Raw genomic sequence first — 26,298 nt, 5'->3', positions numbered from 1 at the left:
AATAGAACTGTTCATGAACATGAAAACCTGTAACCTTAGAACCCGAACTGAAACTCGATTGGGACCCCGATTGCCCAACCTTATTCTATAATAGACCTAGATATTTCGGATATCGGTTCGGTTTAGATATTTCGGGTATCGGGTTGTTCGGTAGGTTGCTAGAGGATCCATTCACTACATGACCTATTTTTGGTTCGGTTTGGTTTGGATAGTATCGGGTTTGGTTCCAGGTTCGGATAGTAAAACAAGAAACCGGAAAATACCCAAAAAAAATTTGGTTGTCATTTGGTTTCGGTTCCAGTTCGGGTAATTTGGATAGTCCGAGTAAAATATCGGTTATTTATGGTAAAAGAACGAATAATTAAGATAAAATTCAAATAAAATTTTAAAATATTTAGAAATACAATGTATATTTCAGATAAAACTATCGAGATACTTTTTGATAGTTTTGGGTAGTTCGGATACTTTCAAACTATTATTAAGATAATTAATATTTTTATATACTCGGATATTCTTATAAATCATATATGTTGTTATCAGACTGCCTATTTGCGTTACATGGCAAACATGCCTGATCATAAAAGTTATATTAATTGATTCACATCTTTCATGGAACACTATAGACGATAGCATGATACACTTAAAAGGCTAAAACCTTCTCCTCACCCTGAGAATAATCTTCCCAAACTCGAGGGCCATTGTCTCGCAAAATTTTCTTTGTTTATCTCATTGGACTCCAAGTCTTTAACAGGCACCCACGATTCTTGTCATAAGGAAACCAAAACTCAAAAGCATGTTATTGCAACGAGTGGCAATTAACATAAGTGAGAATCATGCAACAAATTTCTCTCGGTGTAACATGATTCGGATTGTATTCCTGCATTTTAGGGTTATGTGCACATAACCCTAAAATGATCGGCCTCACATATAATCGTTTGCTTTTTTATAGCCTACTTAGTTCCGGTGATAAAAATAAGGGAAGCCAAGAATAAAAAGCATATTATATTATCACATACATGACAAAACTGGAGGACATTGACGTAACCAGGTCCATAAGTTATCAAAGTAAAGAATATGAATCCAGAGAAACTTGAACATCATCATCAGCTCCATTCTATAATTTAGAATTAGAGAAGCTGTGGGTACATACGCTCGGGCCATTTGGGATAAGCACGCTTGTACAAGTTCATGCACACGACGTCATGTTGCTGCACCACTCCATTGAATATGCATTTCATTGCCCCTGTGCAAAGTCCACATGTATAAGCAAAAAGATTCTACAAACCAAACTCAAATCTCTCTCTCTTCTTAAAATAAGAAACAGTGTCTTAAAATAAGAAACAGTGTCTTACCATGTGTACCCACGGGCTCCTTCACGCGACCACGACGCCCACATTTAGACCACACTTCTACAGGCTGCACATTAAAAAAAACATTGTTTCATCCCCAAGCTTTTAGCTTTTACTATCTTATTTTAGACAAATAATTGAATCCACCATATTTTTCCTTCTCTTTCTTACCTTAAACCATCTCACGTCTTCCGGGTTATGGAACATATATCTCACTGATGCTTTCATCTTTGATACTCTCTGAGGATACCTGAACCAAGCCAAATTCAAAACTGGTTAAAATTACTTTAAACTATAATTTGTATTCTCGGTTCACATGACAGAGCTTTGGTATGAACGTAAACTAGAATATGCGGCTGTAACTGGAAAGTGATAGGTAATAAGTAAAAAATTACCCAGTTAATATTATCTTCTTTAAGATTATTTTGTTGGGTTCAATGCTTTTCAAGGAACCAAGAGCAGCAACGGCAGGAGCATCCGACACTTCAGAAATCTTCAGAACTACCAAAGGAAGTGATGGGAAAGATATCGGGCCGTATACTGAAGCCAATGAGAAACGCCCCGGGTGCAGAAACCGCTCCATCTTGTGCTTGTCTGAGCTGAAATTGTCGGTTGAAAACACTGGTCTGGAAAGTTTAACAGGAACCCCGCCATTATTATTGAAGATTGTAAGCAAGAAAAGATATTACACTTTAGATGAAATGAATACAAATTTGCAAACCTTGCAACGAATTGGCGGAAACCAACATGGAACATAAGTTCTTCTTTAGTTTTGATAGGATCTTCATAACCATCATACTTCTTAAGGCTGCGGAGGACAGTTAAAAGGGGATGAGAAGTTAGATAAGGAAACAAGATCTCATCAACAAACAAACAAAAACAATAAACAGTAAGATGGTGATTACCTAAAGTGCAGAACTGACATCTTGGATTCATGCTGTAAAAGCCCAAATGCTATAATGGGTTTCGAGCTCACAAGGGAGGATAGTTTAGAGGCAGCAACAAGAGGCACTTCCTTAATATGCAGCCGTACATATGATCCAGTGGGTACACAATCATCTCTGCTTTCTTCTTCCATCTTCAGGGCTTGCTTGAGTACAAGCTTTTGAGTCCTTGCGAGATTATCAAAAGCAAAGATTCTGGCATAGTCCTGAGGTAGAGACTCCTGCATTTGCCAACAAATAACAAAATTTACCAGCACTTTACAGTGTAAAGGAAAAAATGAGCTTCACGTCAAGATCAGTGTAACTACATTTGGATCCCACGAGGACGTTCTGAAGGATTTGAGACCCCTATACTTTGCAAAACGTTTTCTTGCAGGCTGATCAATGGGAGTCTCTACTTCATCAGGAAATTCTGAAGAACAAGTAAAAGTAGAAATCAATGAGGACTTGAGAGATTCAGATACTCTACAAGGACTCAAAATGAATATGTGCACCACACACACAGACATATATGGCCCACAGAGAAAATAAATCTACAAAAGTAAAACGTTTTGACCAACCCTCATCCTCGGCATGTGCCTCTTTTATTTTCTTCATTTGATCCTCATACTGCTCCCTTGTCAAGTTTTCATCATCCTGAACCATGAGCAGATTGGCTTATGACTTTGGCAAGATACTCAATCTTAATATAAAAGCAGTACATGGAGGAAAAGCTTACCATCATCTCGGAGTCGTTATAAGTTTCATTATCCACATCCCGCAGTGTTTCTTTATCGTCCTCAAAATCTTGGTCTTGATTGGAGAAGTGATCCTCTTCTTTATCCAATACCATACCATCATCATCGGAATCACCATTATCAGAATCCTCTTCATCTATTTCATCGACAATCCAAGCAGCCTGCGAATCAAATCATAAACAATAAAAAATAAGAGGGTCAGCGAAATGTGAAATATTGTGGAGGACAATTCCACCAGAGACAGGAATAGTTAAAAATGGGGCTAAAATCATCTACAAACCTGATATTCTGACATCCCTCGTGGCAAAGTCCTCTTCTTTAGCTTTCCCTGTTTCTGATTTCTGTCCGCCTCAGCCATCTCTGCCTCAGTTGGCCATGTCTACACAATTGGAGCGGCACACAATAGGTGAATTTTCAGAAGAGATAACAACACAAGCAAAATGGCCGCTTCATCTGTTAAAGAGCTAATCAGACTTACCTGTTCCCCTGCTAAAGGATCTGGAGTGTTTTCAGCACTTAAAGGCTCTTGTTTCATGGGATCAGGATGCAGAGACCTCAATACCTGGTTAGTTCCAAAACAGGTAAAAATGAGTAAATACCCTGACAGAGCGAAGGCCATGGTATAACATCATAAAAGCACAGTAACAACTTTATTCTTATTAAGATAAGAACTTAAGAACAAGAGGGGTATCATATATTCAATACAATACGTTATCCTGACAGACAATTCCAACAACCATATAGGCTGTTCGCTTGTCACTTTATTTGAAGGATGCTGTTCTAGCATTCAGTACAATGTGCCCTTCAAGGTAAAGGGCAAAAAAATTGTCGATAGTTAATGAAAATATCATGTACCTCTTCATCATGTGAATCATCCAGTTCCATGGAATTCTGTTTTTTCTTTTCATTCAATGGAAATGGGTCCTTCAGGACTTCAAGTTCTGAGAGCTGAAAATCACCGATGCCAGAAACATGGACCTAATATAAGAAAACAATTTACGGGATAAGATATTGGTATAGCACAATGGAAGAAAAAGAGAGCAGGGCGGTTTGATTACCAGCTGATTTACAGATAGTTTGCGAGCACGCAAGTAACCAGAGAGAAGTAGAGTGCATTTTCCTGAGCTTTCATTAGTCACTACCATCCCAACCTAAATATACAATTCAAGAATATGGAGATAAATTACTTTAACGAATTTACGAAACCTTTTTCTCAGTCAAATTAGATGTTATCAATAGAAGCATTAAAAAAGCACCTTCTCAGTCACAACATACGGCCGTTGACTTCTCCAATGAGGCACAGTAAGCCTTTGTGCCTTGAATAACCACATGAACTGCAAAAAAAAAACACCAAGAAGTGTGTGTTTGCATCATCTACACCTAGCTATAGGCTATTTAGAATTTTGGAGACACTAAATCTACTGAAGATAACTTAATAAAATAATATAACAATCAACAAATCTGACCTTATGCAACTCATCTCTGGTATCTGCTGGATAAAACTTACAATCCTCAGGAAATTCAGAAGCCAGTTGCGAGGCACACATCTTTTTCAGCTCATTTTTCTTTTTCAACTCACTGGGTAAATCCTGCAATCAATCGAGAAGATAAACTTCAAAGCAAAGCTTGAGGGACCAGAGAGAGACCCTGGTATAGATCAATTGAAGCAAATAACTTACACGAATCAACACAGTGGTGCTTGGTAGACCAATAGATCTAAGCACAGAAAGGCACTGACTTCCGAATGAGTCTATGAAGCTAGAGACATTCTCTTCCCATGGGGAGTTTGCAGATACAACAAAAGCCATCAAATCAGCAACCTATTTATCACCAGTAAAAAATAATAATAACTCAGTTAGCACCTATGGCAAACTCTGCTCGCGGAAGAAACAAACAAACTCATGCCTTGGCCATTTCCATGCATGTCAGAAGATCCCCGTGAGGCGCCTTCAACACCTGTGATATACTCAAGCACATGAATTCGAGTCAACCAGTAATATATACACAAAAAAGAACCAATATAGTAAGGGAATACACATACAGTTGCTCTTAGCTTATACTCAGAAGATGCAACTGTTGAAGAAGAAGAACCATCACCATTAGATAACAGCTTTAAAACGTCATCACCAAGTGAATTCAAATCCACAGAAGCAGAAAGAGGAAACAAGACCTATCATCATCAAAGAACAAACAAAAGGCTGTAACTTTCTGAGCACCAACGTTAATAAAAAAAAACAATAAGCAAGACTCACGATAACACGAGGAGCACTGGTTGATCCTCCTGAAGCTCTCTTCTCCTTCAAAACCGCTGCTCTCTTCTGCTCTCTGAGCTAAATACACAGTAAAAGAAAGAGAGAGATTCAGTATCATTCAAATGTTGTAGTTAATAAAAAGTGAGAATCATCACCATCTTGCCACGCTGAAGACGAGCAGCTCTAGCACCTTTGACATGGTTACCCTCCGCTTTACCAATCCGGCCGCCATCTGATTCAATTTGCAGATTTTTTTTCAGGTTATTCTGAAGATGGAAAGAGATGAAATTGTTACTACCTTGAAGGGACGTTCTGTGGAGATTTCGGGAAGATTTGGAGGAGAAGCGAGTCTTGTGAGCCTTATTGACTTGAACTCGAGAGCGCCCCATGGTGTGTGTAACTCTGCAAACAACGACGGAGTAGTGTTTTTGTTCGTTCGTTTTAAACCCTAATTTTCGATTTTACTATTGGGCCTTATTGGACAAGCTTTTAATATTTGATTATAAGCCCATTAAGAACCTATTAAGGATTTGTCTTTGAAAACAAAACACCCTTAACCTAATGTTATAGGAGTTCAGAGCATCATTAACCCTAGCAACCTATTAAGAGTGTTTAATTTTTCTTTTTAAATTTTTTTTTTCTGATTAAAAAAAAAATTAAAAAAATGACCAATCGCAGGTCGCCACGTATCAGTGAGGTCCGCAAGCACAACAACACTTAAACAAGAAACTGCTTAGATTTTTCTTGGAACCCACTCATTTGTTTAATATTTTTTTTAAGCACTCCTCCCTCAGTTTCCCCTGGTTAACGATGATTATTCGATAAAAAAATTGTAGTAAATAAAATAGAATGAATCCGTGTGGTTGTTACGTGTCATACCCTAACGTCTATTTTTTTTTTCCTATATAATACGTAGTTCACTAATAATCATGAGTTGATTATTCTTTAGGACACATTTTGAGTTATAGATACATTCCACTTGTGACACATTTTTTTGTGGGGTTCATTGGATTTTTGGACAACTATACCCTCGAGGGAAAGAAAAAGTTAGTTTTTTATTATTTTTTACTTCATGATTTCATTTGCTTTTATCTCAAAATCTAAAATATATTAAATAAAAATAATTGTCAAGATAAACTATATTTAAAATTTTCAATCTCTTTAAGTTACATTTTCATATATGTATGGTAACTTGTAAACAAAATTAATTGTGGACGTGGATTCCAAAGCGTAGATAGTAGAGTTATACACTAGTTGTGGACATGAACACCTTAACTCAGAGGTCATTGCTTATACTTTTAAGAGTTTGTTCTTCGCTATAGCCTCCGGTAAGAAGAAACCCAGATAACCATGTTTCCACTGTTACTCCCACTGTCATCGGCACTGCCGATACCATCACCACGATCGAGATTTGGTTCTAACTCGTTAAAGGTCTCATCTTTCGATTCGATGTACATCGATCTGCTAGAGACTTCCTCGTGACCACATCCAATACAACGCAACTAGCTCTCGATCTTCGATAAGACAGCTCGATCAGAGATGTCTTATCCATTGGAGCTCGATCAGAACTGTCTTATCAGAGATCGAGAGCTAACTAGTTGCGTTGGATTGAATGTGGTCACATGGTAAATCTTCAGCATCCAAAAATGAGATTTTTAAACCGCTAGATGGTGGTGGTGGCCTCGGCGGTGCCGGTGACGGTGGGAGTAACGGTGGAAACGTGGTTATGTGGGTTTTTTCTTGCGAGAGACTATAGCGAAGAATAAGGCTCTTAAAGGTATCAGCCAACAACTTTCGTGGTAAGATGTCCATGTCCACAACTAGTATATAACTCTACTATCCACGTTTTGGTGTCCACATCCACACTTAATTTTGTTTACACGTTAATATATATATATATGAAAATAGATCTTAAAAGATAGAGAATTTGGGATAATTCGCTGCTATCTCCTTTATTTATCTATCACAAAGACACTAGTGGCACGTTTTGATTTAAAGGTAAACTTCTGAAGGATTCTTGGTTTTATTTTGTGGCGTTTCAAACAGACAATGAATCTCTTTTGAGTTTGAAAGAGGGGAACAGATAGTTTTGTACATTATGGTTAGTTAAAAGCGTATGATTCAGAACAGAGGTTTTGGGGGAGTGGTGAACGGTATTGCTGGCTGAGACAAAACGTGTAGGGGTGGTCAGGGACTGCGTTTTGCGGAGGTTGGTGTTTTAAAGAGGGAAACTGGTTCTCTGGAAAGACGCCAAGGAGAGGGAAGATTTAGGGTTAAAGCATGCTGGTGTGATGATCATTAATTATTTGATTGCTGAGAAAAATTTTCTCATTATGAAATCTCTAGCTGTTATGGTTTGATGCAGGAACCCTCCTTCGTATAAAATCAAACAAGTATTAAAAGTTGAATATCAGCTTCATTCAGCCTGTCCACGTCGGACAAGAAACCAATACCAAGCTCATCTCAGCAATACCTAATCTCCGATGAAACCCATATCGTGGCGACTCTTCTTCGTCATCATCATCGTTTGGAATCACGATAATTCACCTTTATTACAACCCATTCTCTCCATCATTCAATCCCGATAATTCGCTTTCGTTTCAACTCCCTTTGTTTAACCTTCTATATAAATCATATTCTATAAAATTTTTGATTAAAGCAAACTACTCTTCAAAGAGGGAATATAGAGATTCATACGTTGGTGATGACCAACCACTGAATACCATAGCCGACGAAACCCGGGTTGGCTAAGACTGGTGGTGAGGAATCGGCGGGAAAAAGTCAGCTCCCGTCGCCTTTTACTTCAACAACGTCTCATCAGTGTTTAGAGAGATAGTTATTTGCTTAGAGATGCTCCTCATCGACGACAGGTATGCCAATTATCCCTTATTTTCTTTTTTATCTGAGCATATAACTATCTCTCTAAACACTGTGTGTTATATTGGAAGTCCAATTCCGCTTGAAAGATAGGAACCTGTATGATCTGTGTGCTTCGTTTTGATGATTATGAGATTGAGATTTGGATTCATTTTCGTTGATTTGAATTTAGATAAGCAGATACCTCATGGAGCAAAACGCTTGCGTTCTTCGTCGACAGGAAGGTCATCATCATCAGTGTTCGGTAGATCTATAGCTCCGAATGCATCTCCGGTTTGGATGCCACCTAAGGCGTCGTTGAAACCTCCACTTGATCATCCCTATAATACAGAGATAACAAATGAAAGAAAAAAGATACTAACTATGATGTTGTGCTTGATTCATTAAAATTTAATGTTTTTTTTTTGGTTCAGATACTATGGTGATTTACCATTGGTTCGTTCGAGAAATAAAGGGTATCAGCGGGAAGCTTCAGCTGTTCGTGATGAAGTATGTGGTCAATGTTCATTACCATTTTTTTTTTAATTGAAAAAAATCACTAGATTTTGACTTGAGGCTTGACTCTATTATGTTAATTGTAGCTGGATATGTTGCAAGAGGAGAATGAGACTGTATTGGACAAGGTTCAATGTCTTTGTCACTTTTTACATAAATACTAAGCTATTCTCCTCTGTCATTCGTAATAATTGTTCTGGAGGCAGCGGAAGCCAGGGCTAGGGAGCTGGAGAAACAGGTTTTGATTTAGTTTGTCATTAGCAACCTCCTCACATCTATTTTTTTACAATATTCACTGAAAAAAAAAGTCAACCATCTTTCATTCTGTTGTTGAAATGATCATATTAGATGGATACTCCACTGTTCTTTATGTGACATATTTTATCAGTATTTTGAAGTTCCATGCTAATCATTATAAACATTATCCCATGATGTTAACTCTCAACATTGTCATGTTGCGATACCACCACTCAGAGCTTGAATTTAGATAAACCTGCAAGGAATTTTATGTCTTAATATTTTCCTTTTACTGATTTTGTGTCTTTGATTCGAAGAACCAAAAGAATAGATGAGGTTGGACTATCTCTCCGAGGAGCTGATTTCAGATAACCGTCTATCTCCAAAATCATGGTATTCTCTTCCTAGAATCTTCATTAACTCTTAAACTTAGTTTCGAGACATTTAAAAAGACGACCACATACATTTGAGTACAGATTTTAACACTCACAACTTTTAACAACCAACAGTAAATAGGAACCAACTTTTAGCACTAGATTATTTAAAAACATGTAACTGGAAAGGTTCATTTGGCTTGGAAATCTTCTTTCATGTAATGACTGTCTTAGCGAATGACAGGTGTGCTGTTGGGAACTGCTATAGTTTGCGTAAAGATCATAAATCTATTCTTAAGATGTTTCAGAAAGCTATTCTACTGAATGAAATATCGAGATATGCACATATGCTTTATGGTCACGAGTACAATTCTTTTCTATTTCCCTCTCTGTTATTAGTCATATCCACATTAACAAATCAAACCCAAGACTGTCCCTTCTCATTTGTATTTATGTTCCCATGTAGCGGTTTAGTAGAGGCCAGTATATCCATCTTCTAGGCTGGGAAAAGACGGGGACAAACTGGAAGCTGAAGTGACGAAACATGTTCCTCTTTTAGCTCCAGAGATTTTGCTTTGCTTTACTTTATATTGTTTCTAACTATCGATTTTTTAATTACAAGGTAAGGATGAAAAGCTAGATGGACATGCATGTATATATGAGCTGTGAGCAAGTTTTCCTGTGATATATTCCAGAGGACGTGACGCAAACTATGAACAAATAAATCATTTGTGAGGTGATGAGGCTCTTTTTTTATCTTCTTTTTAACAACTTATCCTTTGTCTTTTTGACCGACAATTTACTTTCTCGGGTGGTTTTGGGTGTGCCGTTCGGAGTCGAGAATGATAAGCTAAAAGGATTTCTTAGTTAAAAACTTAAAATGTATGCAGTCTTCTTTTTCTTTGTTGGACATCCCCATAAAGTATAGACTATTTTTTCAAGTACCAAAATATAATTTGAAAGTAGTAGAAATATTGTGTACACTCTGATCTAATAAAATTTTAGCTATTATCCCTAATTGTTTACTACGCCCAACTCTTTTTAGAATACAAATATAAAATATATACTTTTCCTCATATCTTTTTACTCTTCTCTCTCTTTTAGGTAAACTGGAATTATGTCTTTTTTTTTAAACTCAGAGAGAAATCAGATACCAGAAATTTTCAACTTAGTATGGATTGTATTATTAATTTTCCTCACTATTTCCCTGCGAGGAGAAGTATCCTGGAGGTAGATGTTTAACTAATATTAAATTAATATGTAACTTACAGAGAAGACCTATTTTTTTATAGTTTAGTCTTCAAAATTTACCATTTGCTTGAAACTTTTTTTTAATTACAAATACCTCCAAGATTAAATCAATATAATATTATATGTAAACAACTACAAAATTCCAGAGAAAACAAAAAAAAATCATGAGGATTTTAGCAAGAAAACTCTTCTGTCGATAAAAATGAATTCTTTGCAACAACATCTAGATTGAACATTACAGTAAATGTCATATCATTATTGTAGTAATAAAGTGATCCAATTGGAGTTCTGTGACCATGAAACTCATTTGATGTAAGAGAGAACTAGCATACAAATTAAAAGGAAATGATAGGTGATCAAAGTAGAAAGAAAGCAGATGATGAATATTTTACCAAACAGTAATCAGGGGTTTAGCCATAAAAAAAAAAGAAATATTGAAAAAGGCATAATAGATATAAACATATTATGACTTGGACATGTGTAGCATATAGCTAATACAAAATATATTAGTCTAGCAAACATCATTGAACAATTTAATGAGTTTTCACATTGTAACATTGAGACAAAAAAATAACATTCTCAAGGACCTTTCGCACTAAATTTAGATATTTAAAATACGGTCTCTTTTCAACAATAAAATACTATAATAAGACTGCTTTCACAACTATCATACCGAGGGATACTTTTAGCAGGTCAAGTAAAATGATGATTGCATATTTTTAAAACACAATTTTGAAAGACTAAAACAATAGTGGCTAAAAAGGTAAGCTTTGCCAAACATAAATTCCACCACAATTCACAACTTTTAGGTCTTCAAAAACGATGGAACGTCTAATAATTAACACCATCTAAATTAACAATACATGTAATGTGTTAAAATTAACTTATATTAATGAATAACATGAAAAAAAAATCATAACATTCTAATCAAAAGAATCTTAGCAAAATGATAAAAATAAAAGAAATATAACAAAAATAAAATAAAAATTATGCTAATAAAATATAATTTTATAATATAATTTTTTTTAGGATTGATCTTTTTAATTTTTTCACCAAAAGAATTTTCAATGAGTAACACGATTAAAAGAGATTTTATTAAAAAGTAAATAGATATTTATACTGTTGCGTTAACTAATATAAACTTAGAGTCTAGATTTGAGGGGTGAATTTTGGAGATGAAATTAAATTTTAAAATAAATAAATAAATATTAAAAATTAGAAATCAAAATTTTTAAAAATCAACGCCTTTCAAAAAGAAAATTTGAAATTTATAAAAATCAAATTAGAAAACATATAATTTAAGAACTATAATTTTTTTTTTAATTTTGAATTTTTATTATTTACTTAAATAATTATTTATATTTATATATCTATAGAGCAAGGGAGGGGAAAGGTAAAAAGATATTTTGCCTCCTTAATTAAATATATTTTGATCATTTCCTCTTCGGAACTATGAAAAAAAACTTAAAAAATATTTAAGAGAATTGTGCTTATAATTAATTTTACATTATAGATTTTTTTTTTTTACTAAAGTCAATACAGCAAAACCAAACATATTTAAAATGGTTTCAGTCTTTAAATCAAAATTCAGAGATTAATTTCAAATTGATAACGTGAACTTAGAATAATATTTATAAGTGTGTTATTGGAAAAGAAATCTTTTATACATATGTTTGTAATAATTTTGATTTTTTATTCACGCATGTATACAAACAAAATATTTCATCTATCTTAGAGTATCTATTGTTCTAGACTTGGACTTCTCAAAATACATATGTGTATAAATATATTAATATTTAATTATAGGTTCTTAACTTTACAAAAAACGTAACTCAAAATATTTTTTTTCTGATCATTTGATTTGTAGTTTCCGTAAAGTTAATAATTCTACAACTAAATATTAATATAATATATACATAAACATATATGTATTTTGAGAATTCCAAGCTTAGAATCTTCATTGAAGGTGCTTTTATATGCTACCATTATAATTCAAAATAAGTTTATAAATTCAGAATGGTTCTACAATATCTTATATTCACAAAACATATTCAACTGAAATTTTATAGAGCAATTATCCGCGCGTAGCGCGGAAAAACGATCTAGTTAATATAAAGAGACAGAGTGTCTTTGTTATGCTTTGTATTAACAAATGTAACAGAGTCTTTTTTTCTTAACTCTGTTGAGAGGTGAGGATCGGTTTGTGTAAAGATTTGAATATCTCAATGGGAAGTTAACGAACCAAAATCATTTGATTCCAGTTTTTATCTTTTAAAATCACTTGTTGTGCGAGAAAAGTTCACCGAACTTCACAAACGAGAGTTTGGAACCTATAAAGAAGAGCAACCAATCCAAACAAGCAAGGGTCATAACTGAAACACTGCACAAGTGATCCATTCAAGTTTAGAACCTCTAAAGAAGAGCAACCACTCAGAAAGCAACCGCCTTGAATGATGTTAATGGCCAAATACAGTTATATTTAATTTAAGTCATGTCTTGAAGTTTAAGTCACAAAATTTCCAATATAAATATATACATTTTCTGTTTTGCTAATGGAAGATTGCTGAATTCTTCTTCTTTTGTATTTCCCTTTCTTCTTGCTCTGCACTATGTAAACATACCCACCCACTCATGAAATCATGAGTTGCTTCCCACGTTACGTTGTCTTTGATCTTTATGCTTTGTATATTGACAAGTGTAACAGAGAGAGTATTTTGTACTCTGTTGATGTGGTGTTGGCTGTGCTAGAAGCCTAGAAGATGCAGCTTCTGTTCGCAATATTCAGTTGTATAAATATTGATTAGAGTACAAAGGGAGGAAGCTCACTGCTGAGTTATATTGAATTAGTTCAAACTTTTAACTGATAATTACCAGAAAAAAATAGAAAACGTTTGGAAAGGATCTGTTCTAACAAATTACCACAAGAAGAAGTACACAAACTCAAATTTCACTTGAACATACATTTGATTACATTAGTTCATTTAAGACATTGAGACACAGACCAAACTGGTTTAGAGTTGGATCAAATCTGAGGAAACTGATCCAGAGACGAAACTGCTTTCTCCTCAAATTACATGTCTCTAAACAAGATTTACTTAGTTGTTAAACAACTGATCGAGCTCCTCATCATTAAGCTCATCATCATAGGATATCAAGCCTTCGAAAAAAGTATCCCAATCAATATCCATCTTCTCTTCTCCCAAACTTCCTGCTTCTACTTCAGGTAATGATACAAAGTTGTTGTTGTTGTTGTTGCAGGTTTTGTCAGATACAGTTTGATGATCCTCTTCTACTTTGTCATTCTCGCTGACATCATCACAATCTTGGAGGAGCTGAGTAAGTTCCATCTCGCTCCATTCATCCAAGTCAGGTGATTGATCGAGCGTTGTCAGGGTTTGATCCTCCAACCCCTTCACAAGCTTCATGAGTACTTCCATGGACTCCACCGCTTCCATAAGTTCCTCCGGATTCTTCGAGTTGACAAGCTTGTCGTCGTCCCACCAAAACCCTAACCCTAGATCCTTGCGAGCCACGCAAATACCTAGGTCTTCTCTCGTCGCTTTGGTGTCACGCGACGAAACGGGAGGGAGTCTCTGTCCGGCGAGATAAGCGGAGACGACGGACTCAACGGAGGAGTGACCAAACGAGAAGAAAGAAGCGTTGGAGTTCGAAGAAGAAGACGGTGTCGCTAAGATAGCGATTCGAGCGTCGGAGAGAACGCAAAGCTGAGCCGCTTTGCTGTAGAGACCGTCTCTACGTTTCGAGAAAGTTGTGGCACGCGAAGCTTTGTTAGTGATCTTCTTCATCTCAGGCTTCCTCTTCGTACCTCCTTTCACCATTCTTTTTTTTTTGTTTTCCACGAACAAACGAAACCCTAAAACTTTGAAATCGCAACGAAACGAAACTAAACAGAGAAAGAAAAGATAGCAAAGTGAGGAAAGCTTTCTCTGCCTGGTGGTATATATAGGCTCCGTTGTCGTAAAACGGATTAAAATTCCAATATTTTGATTTTTGGTACCGAGACCGGTTCGATTAAACCAAATATATTTAATTCGTACCGAGACCGGTTCGAGTGATTGAAAAATAAATAAAGACCCAAACTGATTGGGGTTATTCTCTCTCCCCCAAGTCACTTATTGTCTTTCTTCTCTCTCTAGGTTTCGATTAGGGAATTAGGGTTTCTAATCTCTCTCAATTGGATTCGTTCTTCATCTCCCCAATCGACAACCATGACTGAGGTAAATCAAAACTCGCATCTTTTTCGAGAACCCGTATTCGTTGTTGTCTCCAAATTGAAATTGATCCGAGTTTTGTGTTTTGTGTTTTGTGTTTATAGTATTGGGTAAGTCAAGGGAAGAAGTGGTGCGAGTTCTGCAAGATCTGGACTCAGAACAACGCGACAAGTATCAGAAACCATGAGCTTGGTAAGCACCACCGTGAGTGCGTCGAGAAGAAGCTCACTGATATGCGTGAGAAGAGCGCTGCCAAGGACAAAGAGCTCAAGAAGAACGAGAAACTCCTTCAACAGATCGAAGCTGTAAGTAGTTTACTCATCTTTTGTTTCTTTGTCCATTAATTGTTATTGATTTTGTATTTGTTTCAGAAAGCGACTCGTAGCTATCAGAAAGACATAGCAACTGCTCACGAAGTTGCCAAAGCTAACGGTGCACCTGAGGATGGTACACGCGGTAAGTATCATCTCCTCCTTTTGTCTCCCTTTAGCTTAAGTTCACGGTTGTTGCTTTAGCTTTTGGATCTCTGGTTGTGTGTGTGATCAATGAAATTGAATTTATACAGTTTGCAAAAAGACTTTTTTGACTTATTTAAGTTTTAATGCGAATTAACTACTCTATAGAGAATCATCATCAGTGAGGGAAATGGTTGCTTCTTTTGAGTCACTCTTCAGGTTCTTTCACCATTTTGTTTTCAACTTTTCTTTGCTCATAGATATGTTTTTCGTCTCATGTTTAATATTGTTGTTATGGCAGATTGGGTTCTTGACGCTGCTTCGGGATATTATTACAACCAGATCAATGGTCTGCACTATGACTCAAAGTCTGGATTCTATTACAGTGACTCAATAGGTATGTATGTAATTTCAAGCTTTCTTTCACTTGCTTCTAAACATATATATATATATTTTCTCTGTGTTGACTTACGTTGGTAATGAAACAGGACGTTGGGTGACACAAGACGAGGCTTACGCCGCGGTCAAAACTTCATCAGATAAAGACACTAAAGTGCCTCTCGTTAAAAAGCCAGTGCCTTCTTCAGAAGCTGGACCAAGTGTGGCGAAACCGCCTGGGAGGGTTGTCTCGGCTACTTTAAACCCGAAAAGAAATGTGAAAGGAGCTGCCTCGTCTGTTGAGATTGGCAACAACAAGAGAAAGAGAATAGATGATAAACCGAAGAAAGTAGTATCTGCAGAAGAGAAAGCTGCGTTGAGGGCGAGAGAAGCTGCTAGGAAACGAGTCGAAGACAGAGAAAAATCATTGCTTGGCCTTTACAACAGACCCTTTTGATTAAACCATTGCCTGATGCTCTCTGTAACAGAGGCGACCGATGTGGCGGTTGTTTTCGTTATTCCTTTGTAATGTTCAATCCAAAATTCTCTGGTGTTTCTCGAAACTTGTGTTCTTAACTGTTGTTCCAAATAATTAAATTCTTCTTTGTTGTACGATCCTATTCATTTTGTGGTCAGGGAAATTCTTAACTTTGAATAAAGTTTTTAGGAAAGCTTCTCGGGAAAATATATTTATCGAACTTATAGAAAATCAAATATCTTTGCTTACGCATTTTGGGTTATTCTTCAAGAGTTTTTAGGTTTCGTGAATCAGTCTTTTAGAAAATGAACCACACCCAACTCTAAATATCAATGTTCAAGAAATTGGTAACCAGCAATTATACATTTAATAATTTATAGAGATCATTGATTAGGTGTTTATACCAATTTTTAACGCCAAACCAATTTTTGTAAAGGTCGCTGAAAAATAATAATTCGTTTAAGTTCGATTTGCCCCTATGCGTGCATCTACTCACCGCATAAATCGATTTTTAGAGCATTGCTAATTATTAAGTTTTTTTTTAACGCTAATTGGAATTAACTTCAAAGGGGGAACCATATAGGTTTAGAGTAATACAGACCAAAATTGGTCGAAAGCGACAAAACCAACAAATGAAAGCTAAGAAATAGAGAACAGAAAATAAGGGGGAAATGCAGGAAAAGATGTCAGTACACAATCCGCAGGACAAAGCTCATTGAGGGCATTTAGACACCGATTTTTTAGAACATTGCTAAATATTAAGTTAAAACTTATCAAAGCACTGCAAAGTGCAAACAAGTAACTGATCTAAACGAGTTAGAAAGTTACTTATCGTTGACCAAACCCTGGCTTTGAGGAAACTAACATGATAAATAACTTATATACATTAAATAAAAATAACTTATATACGTTAATAAAATATATTTTAAACTACATTTATTTTAATAATAAAAATATAATTCATATATTGATGTAAAATTTTAACATTCGTAATTATTATCTATTATTATAAAACACAGTTTACTTTTTCTGGTGCCTCCACGTCGTCTGCCACGTCACTAAGTCGAGCTCCCACGGTCTTCCACGTGTCCAGCTTTTCTAGACACTGCGTTTCATTAAAGGATTCTTTTGGGCTACCGTTAATTTTGTGGGCTTTTGGCATAGCTGAATAAACCCAGCCCTAATTATCTTCTAACATGTCCAATGGAAAATTAGGGTTTATCTCCGCCATTGGAGAGATCAAGTTGCTGAGTTCGAGTTGATGAATCTGTTCGTAGGTTTTCGATCGCGTCGTCTGATCTTATTTCTCATCAACCGAAACGCTCTCAGTTACAGATTCGTCGCATTAAACCTCTTCTTAACTCCATCAACCATATCTAGCCTTGAATGCGAATTTCCCTTCTGCAAGGCGGTGTCACCGAGCGTATAAAAAGGTAAGCCTTACCCCTCTCAAAACCATATTCTCGATCTGTTGATTCATGGGGAAATGGCTAACTCGAAAGTTCTTCTTTCTGATTTGAAATCCGGTAGTTGCTGCGGTTATGGGAGGCGAGAGACGTCAGGCGCGGTGGGGATTTCTTCTCGCTGACAGAGGGAAACCGGAACTGTTACGGGCTACATTCAACCGATTCTTCTGGATTTCTTCTTAGATCGATATGCTTCTCCTTGATGCCAAGGTAGCTCCGGGGATTTAAAAAAACAAGCCCAGCGTTTTTCCTTTAAGATTTACAAATCTTATACCATTTGAGTCAAATCTCATAAGTAAGATTTTTGCTTGAGTAGATTTTAGTTTTCAACAATGTTTTTGTTTTAAAAAGTAGATTATTGTATGATAGTTTTAAACAATCTGCAGGATATTACTGAAGAAAACAAATCTTATCCATGCCCAACGGAGTGGTTATTCGGTGTTGACATTGTAAGGAAATATGAAGAGTCTTTGTTTTTGGATCATCTGGAGATTCATTTGAGAAGAAAAGGAATAGAGTTCTTTTGGTTCGATGGGAAATTGGATCAGAAGTCCGAAGAGAAGGTGCTGAAGGATTCAATGAAACCATCACAAAACAGTAAGTAAATGGATAAGTTTCTGATAAAAACTTTGTTTGAATCGAGCATAAAGCTAAATATATTTATGATTATATGATGTATCAGGTTATGCTTCTGTCTCTGAAACCTGGAGTCAAACTGAATCTAACCGCATCTTCACACGTCTTCTTAACGGTACCATTTCTCTTCAACCTTACGTTAAAATTCTTCTTGATTATGGAGAGATGATGGCTGCTCTGTTTTTTTGAAATGCTTATGATCCATCAGCAGAAGAGCAATCGATCATATGAGAATTAATCGCGTAGACATAGCAGCAACACTGTTTAGAGTTCCGTGAGTGAGAACAAGATCATAATAGGCGGTACAATGCCTGCTTATTGAATCTTCTCTTGAACGGGACCCGAGAGCAGCTGTGGCAGCATTGTTCAATCTCTGCATTGATCAGTGAAAACAAAGGCATATAGATGATAGCCGACATATTAGCTACATTGGTTGAGATGCTAAGCTTTGACAATAATCTTGAACCCATGATAGACTGGCGGTGTATGTTTGATTGTAATGATAGTTACATGGCTGTGGTTCCCATTGTTTGCACAATGCCAAGAAGATTGATAAATCCCTCCGGCTTAGAAAGAAGGTCAAACCCACTCAAGGTTGTGAGTTTTCAGTTAAAGAATAATAAGATGCCCGAGCCAAAAGTTCCGGTGAGGTTCGATCTTGATGATCATGAGCACGAACCAAAAGAGAAGTCTCTAGAAGAAAGAGAGGGTTTGAAAACTGTTGAAGGGGAGGTGGAAGTTGTGAGGTTCAAATCAAGCTGACGAAGCAAAAAGCTCTAACTAAGGCTATTAGCTAACTGGGAAACGAGAGCGTTTGAATTTCAAGCATGTGGTGGACCAGATCGCAAGTGTTTCAGTTCATCAGCCTCAAGTCGATGTGGTGGTTGCTCACAGTGCTTTCACCTCTGTATGTTACATTTCAAGCTTTTGTGGTTATGCTTAGATGCTGGTGAAAAACATTACTATAAATGTACACATTTTAGAGATTGTAGTTAAACAGGATATATTGAAGGATTGTGGAAGTCGAGATAAGAAAAAAATTATATTTAGGATTCAAAGAACCAAACAAAGCTACTGAGATTTTGTTGTAAACGGAGATACCATAACATTTCTATTACACAGACGTTAATGTGGCGTGGACACTTTTGCTTCTGCAGTTTTGTTTCTAAGTTTTTTTTTTTTTTTTTAGAGATTTAGAAATTCTCCCTCTATATGTTTTCTACAACACATTCCTTCACGAGATAAGATGAGTCAAACTTCATTAGATTTTTTTTCCCTTTATGGTTGAAATTCTAACCATGTGACCATATTTCTTTCACAAAGTTCTCTCTGTTGCAAGTTAACTGTAACCGAAAAGGTGTTCTTACAAAATATTTGTACTCTTTCTCACCTTTGTAATTTTTTGTAGGAAGATCTAATTGGGCCTTGAGTTAATTGTTTTATTAAGGAGGACTAGACAAGAATCCCAAAATCTTAAGAAATTAATTATGTTTTTAGAGATTTAGAATTTCATGACTTTTTTTGTTCACATATTATTCTGTTTCTTTAACTTGGTGAAAATTTAGTAAAAAATAAGAATAATAAATTAGTTTTAAAATAAAATAATTAGAATATTTAATAGAAAATTTTCATAGGAAAATAAGAAAGATCTATTTGGGATATTAACTTTTGAATTTCATCAAATTTAAGCCACTGAAAACTAATGATCTCAAGTTTTTATTTTGACATAAAAACTGAAAATTTGATAGAAAACCAAGATTAAAAGTTAATACATAATTGATATATATTTTCAAAATAAACATAAAACAATAAAATATAAAACAAACTGACCAGTTACAATTTAGTGAATACATAATATAAAATTATATAATATGAAAATATAATTAAGAAAAATATTAAGAAAATTTATAAGAATACATAAATGTATTATCTCTTCATTTTTATCAAAAAAAAAGAGTTTTTGTTTCTCTTTTTTTTGTCGGCTTCTTTCTCTTTTTAATCATTAAACTTAAGTTAAAGAAACAAATAATATGCTAAAAAAATACAACAAATAATTTACACACAATTAAAAGAAATAGTAAAATATATCAAATAAAATATAACAAATAGAAAATAATATAAAAATTAAGAATATAACAAACCTATCCCAAATATGAAAATAAGAAATATTTATTTTCACAGTATGAAAAATAGTCAAAATAAAAACAATCTAACAATGAATATATAAGAATAGAAATAAAAATAAATGACCTAAAATAAACATAAAAAATCTATACTCTAAAAAGGAACATGTCTTCATTAAAACTATTTCAACAAGCAATTTACAAAAAAAAAATTAGTTAATCACAACTAACTAAATATTAATATCACAACATCAAACATTTTAAATCAGACGAAGTGATAAAAATGAATAATTTCTAAAATAATATTTCATACCAAATATATGACAAAATACTTTTAAAATATTTAACAAATTATACAAATATTCCGCGCGAAGCGCGAGCTTACCCTAGTTTATATATAAAAACATATTATTTTAATTGATATAGAAAAGTTATTAGGTATCATAAAATCTTACCAAAATGAATATTTAGTGAGAAAATATAGGTTTAGAGTAATACAGACCAAAATTGGTTGAAAGCGACAAAACCAACAAATGAAAGCTAAGAAATAGAGAACAGAAAATAAGGGGGAAATGCAGGAAAAGATGTCAGTACACAATCCGCAGGACAAAGCTTCATTGAGGGCATTTAGACACCGATTTTTTAGAACATTGCTAAATATTAAGTTAAAACTTATCAAAGCACTGCAAAGTGCAAACAAGTAACTGATCTAAACGAGTTAGAAAGTTACTTATCGTTGACCAAACCCTGGCTTTGAGGAAACTAACATGACAAATAACCTTAAAGAAACTGAGAAATAAAGTTCAAGTTTAAGACAACCCCAAAGTTTTGACAGAGACAGAGACACAGAGACAGCAAGATAAAGCAAAAATTCAAATCCAGGATACAAAACCCTCTTTGGACACTAGAGGTTTTAAGTTCTGTTGTTGAGAGAGCTAACCTCTGAACCAACAACTAATCATCGGATCGCTTTTGACATTTCCGATGGCTTGTTTTTCAGAAACCAATTCCCACAAGTCCAGGACACAGGGTTTTTCTTTTATGATAGTGAAGACATGACCAAGACTCGTTAAGAAGCTCCAGGGACAGCAGCAGCTTCAGTAGCATACATGTTTGACTCCTGGTTGGCATATCCGTTGTTGTTGTAACCTTGTCCTCTTGAGTACCCTCCGTTCCATTGGTGGCCCGAGTCTCCTCTCCACTGTCATTTCAAGATTTTGGAGTTGAACAATATTAGTAAATGGAAATAATAAACAACATTCAACAAAACAAATCTAATCACGATATTGGAAACTGTTCTGGGAGATAACAAGTGGGCCAAGGAGACAAGCATTAGATTTGCGAATCAAAAATAGTCAACACGGGAAGGTTCCACTAGGTCTCTATGGCCCACAGTACACCTACTATCCAATGTCAACCACTGACTTTGGCTTTAAGGATCTCTATAAACTCTATATACTCCATGGAGACAGAAAGAAAAAAAGACCCAAAAGAACTTTAAAAGTAAGTTTGACTTGGACAATAATAAGAGAAATGCATTATGCATACAAGGTTATATTAAGATTAGACACACTAATCCTACTATAGGTTTCTTGTACCTGTCTGTTTGGGCTTCTTCCCCAAGATAGCCGGACAGTGTTTTTCCCAATGACTGTCCCGTTCAAGCTGCCGATGGCTTCCTCGGCACTCTGCCTGTCGAAAAACAATGGCACGTCACTGTTAAATAGAACAAGTCCCACACAACTGGATGAGTAAGCAGACAAGCACAGAACATGTTCATACCTGTTACCAAATTGGACAAAACCGCATCCTTTTCCTACAGGGATCTTCACAGAAACAACCTCCCCAAACTGGGAGAAAGGTTGCATGAGGTCGTCTTCAGTGACATCAGCATCAAGCCCACCAACGAATATCTGCAAATGTAATAGAAGACAATAAGCCGTAAGCTTAGGATAGGAATAAAAATAAAAAAATATGTTTTATATTTTAAAAATGTAATAAAATATATTTTTGTATTTTAAAAATGTATAAAAATAAACTCTTTAAAAATGTTATAAAAGAGTTTATTTTTATACAGTTTTATTTTTAGTTTATTTTTATTTATAAGAGATAGCAACGAGAACTCACTGTTGAGTTATTTGAGTCCCCATCAGACATCGAACCATTTCCTCCATGTCCACCAGCCAGTGTCAGAGCTAAATTCAATAAAAACATTAACATATAACTTTAAATATTAAACTAAAATCATCACGACAACTAAACGTTACCATCACTTACCTTGTGAACCATTTTGTTGACCATAAGCAGCAGCTCTTTTAGGCGTTGCAATGCCCACACGCATCTGCCTGCTCGAGCAGAAGGCACCATTCATCTCAGTCAACGCCCTTGACCTCTCGCTCTCATCACCAAACCTGACAAACCCATAGCCTTTGGACCGCCCAGTGTTGGAATCGATCACAACTTTTGCACCTTTGACAGACTGATATCCAGCAAAAGTCTCCAGCAGTGTGGCATCAGTGACATCTGGAGCCAAATCTCCTACGAATATCGACAGGTCAGGACCGCCGTTCTCTGATGCTCTCTTCTCACCGGTGCTGAAAGACGCCCAGTTTAGACGGAAGGGCTGCTCTGCGTTGGGCATGGTTACGCCGCTGTAGCTCTGAAGAACTTCTTCAGCTGCTGAACGTGAAAGGAACTCGACAAAACCGTACCCTTCTGATTGAGAAGTTTGCTTGTTTCGTATGACTTTCACAGATGAAACCTGAAACAAGAAACCAGACAAAACATGAATCCATGTCGGAAAAGCTAAAAGAAAAAAAAAGACAGAACTTTTTAAAGTTGTTCTTTTAAAGGTCAACCTAGTTCTACTTAGTCCTGGGCATATTACGAAAATCGGATAGAAATGTACAAAAGCCCAAAAGGTTTCTACTTTTCTAAACCAGGAACTGAGAATCAAAAAACCCGAATTATTCAAATATTTTTTGGTTTTTACAGTTTTCGGGGTTTTTTGGATTTTCATAATCGGATTCCGGTTACGAAAAATCCGAAACAGAACCAAACTATTCATAATCGGATTCCGTAATTTTTTTTAAAATTTATTCTTTTAAAGGTCAACTTAGTTCTACACAGTCCCGGGCATAATACTAAAGTGGAACTGAACCAAAATAACTGAAACCGGATCGAAAATTACAAAAACCCAAACAATCCCTATTTTTCAAAACACGAAAATCCGAAACCAGAACGGAACCGAGAATCGAAAAACCCGAATTACCTAAATATTTTTCGATTTTCCAGGTTTTTCGTTTTTTGACTTTAAACTTGAACCAAATCCGAACTATTCCTAATGAGCTAATGAGGTTCCATTTCAGTTTTTATAAAAAAAAATAGAAACCAAATCCCAACCCAATTTGAACCTGACATTACCCGAGCCGATCCGATCCGAAAAATGTTACTAAAACAGGTCCTAAACATCCCAACCCAAAAATCGAACAACCCAACCAAAAACCTGAATGCCCAACACTAGTTCTACTTCTACATCACACTAAAAGTCAACCATATGGCTTGTATGTTATATTTAGATCTGGTAATGGATGTTACATCTATCACTTTCAATATCAGAATATAAGAAGATTCAACAATGAAAGCAAACCGATCTGAACAACATCATCACAACAAAGAACCAAACCACAAGAAAGATTCAAGAAGAATGGTAATAACCTCGTTGGTGTGAGAGAAACATGTATGGAGATAAGTCTCGTCCATCCAGTGAAGAAGATCCCCAACCCATAGAGTCTTTACATCATCTCCACCAGATCCACCACGCTGCTGGTGATTCTGCTGCTGCTGTTGCTGATACGCAGCGTATTGAAACTGAGGATGCTGGTAGTGACCTTGGCCGTAGGGAGCGTACTGGTGAGGATACATCATCATCTGTTGCTGCTGCATCATCGCCATAGCCGCAGGGTGCTGCATCATCGCCATCCATTGTTGCTGTTGTTGCCACTGTTGTTGTTGCTGCGGTGGTGGCGGAGTGGTTTGCTGCAACGGTGGGGTTGTTGCGGCTGATGACGAATCTGGACCGTTGTTTGTCGTCTGCATCTTCTCTCTCTCTCTGGATGTGAAGGAGAAAGCTTAATGGCGGAGAGAGAGGGTTGGATTTGGTCTTTCGAAGATAATGGAGGCGGAGAGAGAGAGAGAGAGAGAAGAGTGTGTTGTGTAGATTGGGAGGGTTTAAGACTTAGGTCTGGACGAGAAGTGGTGGGAACGTGGGGCCCTGTTACGTCCTCGAAGTTAGATCTAACGGTTCTGATTCGGCCGTACTTTTAGGGTTGACATGAACTGATGACAGTTGATGATGTAAGTCCTAAATCGGGTAAATGAACAAAAAATCCTTCAACATTTATTGGGATAAAAATACATACATCTCTACAATAAAACTGAAAAATAGTAGTAAATTTTTTTTCGAATTTTTTAAATTAATTAATTATCAAAAAAATTGCAAAATCAAAATTTGTTAAAAGTGACCGACCATAAAACAGAGCTTTTGAATCTAAAGAAAACAAGGCTTGCAACCAAAAATCAGAATATGTTATCGACATAAATAATTATTGATCCGTAACTCTCTTCAATATCAGGATTGAGGTATATTAGTGTCACTTGACCATCGGATTGATCTTGGTATGTTATTAAATTTAATTAGTGTATAAATGACCAAAAATTGTATCATCATAACATAGAGGTTCCTTATATAGGAGATTACACCGTCATAGATAAATGGAAATATTACAAATCATAATTTCTTGGTTATAGGTCATCCACAATCTGGTTCATAACACTCCCCTTTGGATGCCATAACCATTTAGAGCTTGTAATGTGCTTTAATATTGCCTCATTAAAACCTTATCAGGAAAATCCAATTGGGACAAAACTATGGTGAAGGAAAAAGAGTACAACACACATTATTCCACCTTATTTGGACATTACTGAAGTTCCCTTGGATCTCTCCAATTTTCTGCAATCCGTGGGTGATGAAGATCTTGGGCAGAATATGCTTCGTCTTCGAACATGATAGTTGATTCTTCTTTACCATCGGCCATGCTACAATCTGATCGAACATATTGAGTCATCGACCTCAAATACACACACACAAAATCTTGGATGATGTTGCTGTGATATGCGTGTACCACCATGTGTAAAACATAACCTGTTTGAAAACAAATCAACAAAACCAAATAACCCCTCTTTGGACTGGTTAGTATAAAATAAACCAAAATCAAAGGCTTCTTCATCGTCCTTCTTATGGACCAATCAGATCAGTGTCTAAAACAAGATTTCTGCATCGTCCATCTCATGACTAAATGAACTTCTTTATCGTCCACCTTTGGATTGAATGGATCAGTGTCCAAAACAAGTGATCTCACGCTCATGTACTAGATAATGGGTGAGACTGGTCCATATTAAATATCTTGAGTACCCTTTTCTGTATATACTATTTGATGCACAAGGATTTCATTGTTAATGTACTCAAGCTGTAATCCCAAACAAAACTTTGTTTTCCAAGATCTTTCATCTCAAACTCTTTCTTGAGATATTCAACTGTTTGGGAAATTGTATCCAGAGGTTCCTAGGATATTCAGATCATATACTTTGATGATTATCAATATTGTTCTCGAGAACTTGCTGTACTTTCAGCTCAATACCCTCTAGTACTTTCATTATCCAGTGGACCATATAAATATGCAGTCACTACATCAACTTGTTGCAAGTCTAATTTTCTCTCTTATATAGCCAGACTTATGAGAAATCTAAAAGTAGTTGCATCCACCACATGGGAGTATGTCTCCTCATAATCTATTACTGGTCTTTGTGAGAATCCTTGTGCAACATCAGCTTTATATCTCACGATTTTTATTCCTCACAAGACCCATTTATATCCACCGGTTTTAACATCATATGGCGTCTTAATTATGGCCAAATACGCCTTTCTTCCTTAAACTATTTAAACCCACGTTTCC

At 35.8% G+C, this 26,298-nt stretch overlaps 4 protein-coding genes and 1 long non-coding RNA gene across 6 annotated transcripts; 2 read left to right on the top strand and 3 right to left on the bottom strand.

Moving 5' to 3' along the window:
• Positions 1-987: 987 nt before the first annotated feature.
• On the bottom strand, positions 988-5,730 carry LOC106424427 (pre-rRNA-processing protein TSR1 homolog). Its single transcript, XM_048761689.1, has 21 exons — positions 5,581-5,730; positions 5,438-5,514; positions 5,283-5,360; positions 5,072-5,200; positions 4,936-4,986; positions 4,710-4,850; positions 4,497-4,619; positions 4,287-4,364; positions 4,089-4,181; positions 3,886-4,008; positions 3,509-3,592; positions 3,311-3,409; positions 3,012-3,191; positions 2,854-2,929; positions 2,602-2,705; positions 2,255-2,514; positions 2,071-2,157; positions 1,745-1,975; positions 1,521-1,599; positions 1,353-1,416; positions 988-1,243 (listed from the first exon to the last, which is right to left on the bottom strand). Exons 1-21 carry the CDS (start codon positions 5,669-5,671, stop codon positions 1,128-1,130), a joined length of 2,364 nt encoding a protein of 787 aa, XP_048617646.1. The 5' UTR covers positions 5,672-5,730; the 3' UTR covers positions 988-1,127.
• Positions 5,731-6,680: 950 nt separating this feature from the next.
• LOC106424432 lies at positions 6,681-10,036 on the top strand. The gene is made up of 5 exons (XR_007325394.1): positions 6,681-8,152; positions 8,332-8,648; positions 8,741-8,892; positions 9,209-9,284; positions 9,510-10,036. It is a non-coding gene; the product is annotated as an uncharacterized LOC106424432 (long non-coding RNA).
• Positions 10,037-10,059: 23 nt separating this feature from the next.
• LOC106424384 (agamous-like MADS-box protein AGL97) lies at positions 10,060-14,377 on the bottom strand. The gene has a single exon (XM_048761686.1). The coding sequence runs from the start codon at positions 14,353-14,355 to the stop codon at positions 13,612-13,614; it is 744 nt and encodes a 247-aa protein (XP_048617643.1). The 5' UTR covers positions 14,356-14,377; the 3' UTR covers positions 10,060-13,611.
• Positions 14,378-14,597: 220 nt separating this feature from the next.
• On the top strand, positions 14,598-16,201 carry LOC106424431 (zinc finger protein ZOP1). Of its 2 annotated transcripts, XR_002659570.2 has the most exons (6): positions 14,598-14,754; positions 14,853-15,053; positions 15,120-15,204; positions 15,372-15,422; positions 15,505-15,600; positions 15,692-15,926. XR_002659570.2 is itself a non-coding variant. In XM_013865187.3 (5 exons), the coding sequence occupies exons 1-5, from the start codon at positions 14,746-14,748 to the stop codon at positions 16,036-16,038; spliced, it is 738 nt and encodes a 245-aa protein (XP_013720641.2). In that variant the 5' UTR covers positions 14,601-14,745; the 3' UTR covers positions 16,039-16,201. The 2 variants fall into 2 exon arrangements, 1 of the variants encoding a protein (XP_013720641.2); XM_013865187.3 differs by lacking the exon at positions 15,372-15,422 and having other exon boundaries at positions 14,601-14,754; positions 15,692-16,201.
• A 4,858-nt stretch (positions 16,202-21,059) lies between these two features.
• Positions 21,060-24,508, bottom strand: LOC106424428 (polyadenylate-binding protein RBP47A). Its single transcript, XM_013865185.3, has 6 exons — positions 24,002-24,508; positions 22,562-23,045; positions 22,412-22,479; positions 22,067-22,197; positions 21,883-21,976; positions 21,060-21,485 (listed from the first exon to the last, which is right to left on the bottom strand). The coding sequence occupies exons 1-6, from the start codon at positions 24,380-24,382 to the stop codon at positions 21,354-21,356; spliced, it is 1,290 nt and encodes a 429-aa protein (XP_013720639.1). The 5' UTR covers positions 24,383-24,508; the 3' UTR covers positions 21,060-21,353.
• Positions 24,509-26,298: the final 1,790 nt, after the last annotated feature.

Source organism: Brassica napus, chromosome C6, assembly GCF_020379485.1.
Source record: "Brassica napus cultivar Da-Ae chromosome C6, Da-Ae, whole genome shotgun sequence".
Lineage (NCBI taxonomy): Eukaryota > Viridiplantae > Streptophyta > Magnoliopsida > Brassicales > Brassicaceae > Brassica > Brassica napus.
This window is presented reverse-complemented; position numbering and strand designations above follow the sequence as displayed.

Coding starts and splice junctions, on each gene's coding strand:
- LOC106424384 (XM_048761686.1), bottom strand. CDS start 14,355: ATGGTGAAAGGAGGTACGAAGAGGAAGCCTGAGATGAAGAAGATCACT.
- LOC106424428 (XM_013865185.3), bottom strand. CDS start 24,382: ATGCAGACGACAAACAACGGTCCAGATTCGTCATCAGCCGCAACAACC. Junction 22,480..22,561: donor TCAACAAAATGGTTCACAAG/GTAAGTGATGGT, acceptor TATTGAATTTAG/CTCTGACACTGGCTGGTGGA. Junction 22,198..22,411: donor GGGACTCAAATAACTCAACA/GTGAGTTCTCGT, acceptor TTACATTTGCAG/ATATTCGTTGGTGGGCTTGA.
- LOC106424427 (XM_048761689.1), bottom strand. CDS start 5,671: ATGGGGCGCTCTCGAGTTCAAGTCAATAAGGCTCACAAGACTCGCTTC. Junction 3,593..3,885: donor ATGATTCACATGATGAAGAG/GTACATGATATT, acceptor GGAACTAACCAG/GTATTGAGGTCTCTGCATCC. Junction 1,244..1,352: donor GGAGCCCGTGGGTACACATG/GTAAGACACTGT, acceptor GACTTTGCACAG/GGGCAATGAAATGCATATTC.
- LOC106424431 (XM_013865187.3), top strand. Junction 15,054..15,119: donor TCCTTCAACAGATCGAAGCT/GTAAGTAGTTTA, acceptor TATTTGTTTCAG/AAAGCGACTCGTAGCTATCA. Junction 15,601..15,691: donor CTATTACAGTGACTCAATAG/GTATGTATGTAA, acceptor GTAATGAAACAG/GACGTTGGGTGACACAAGAC.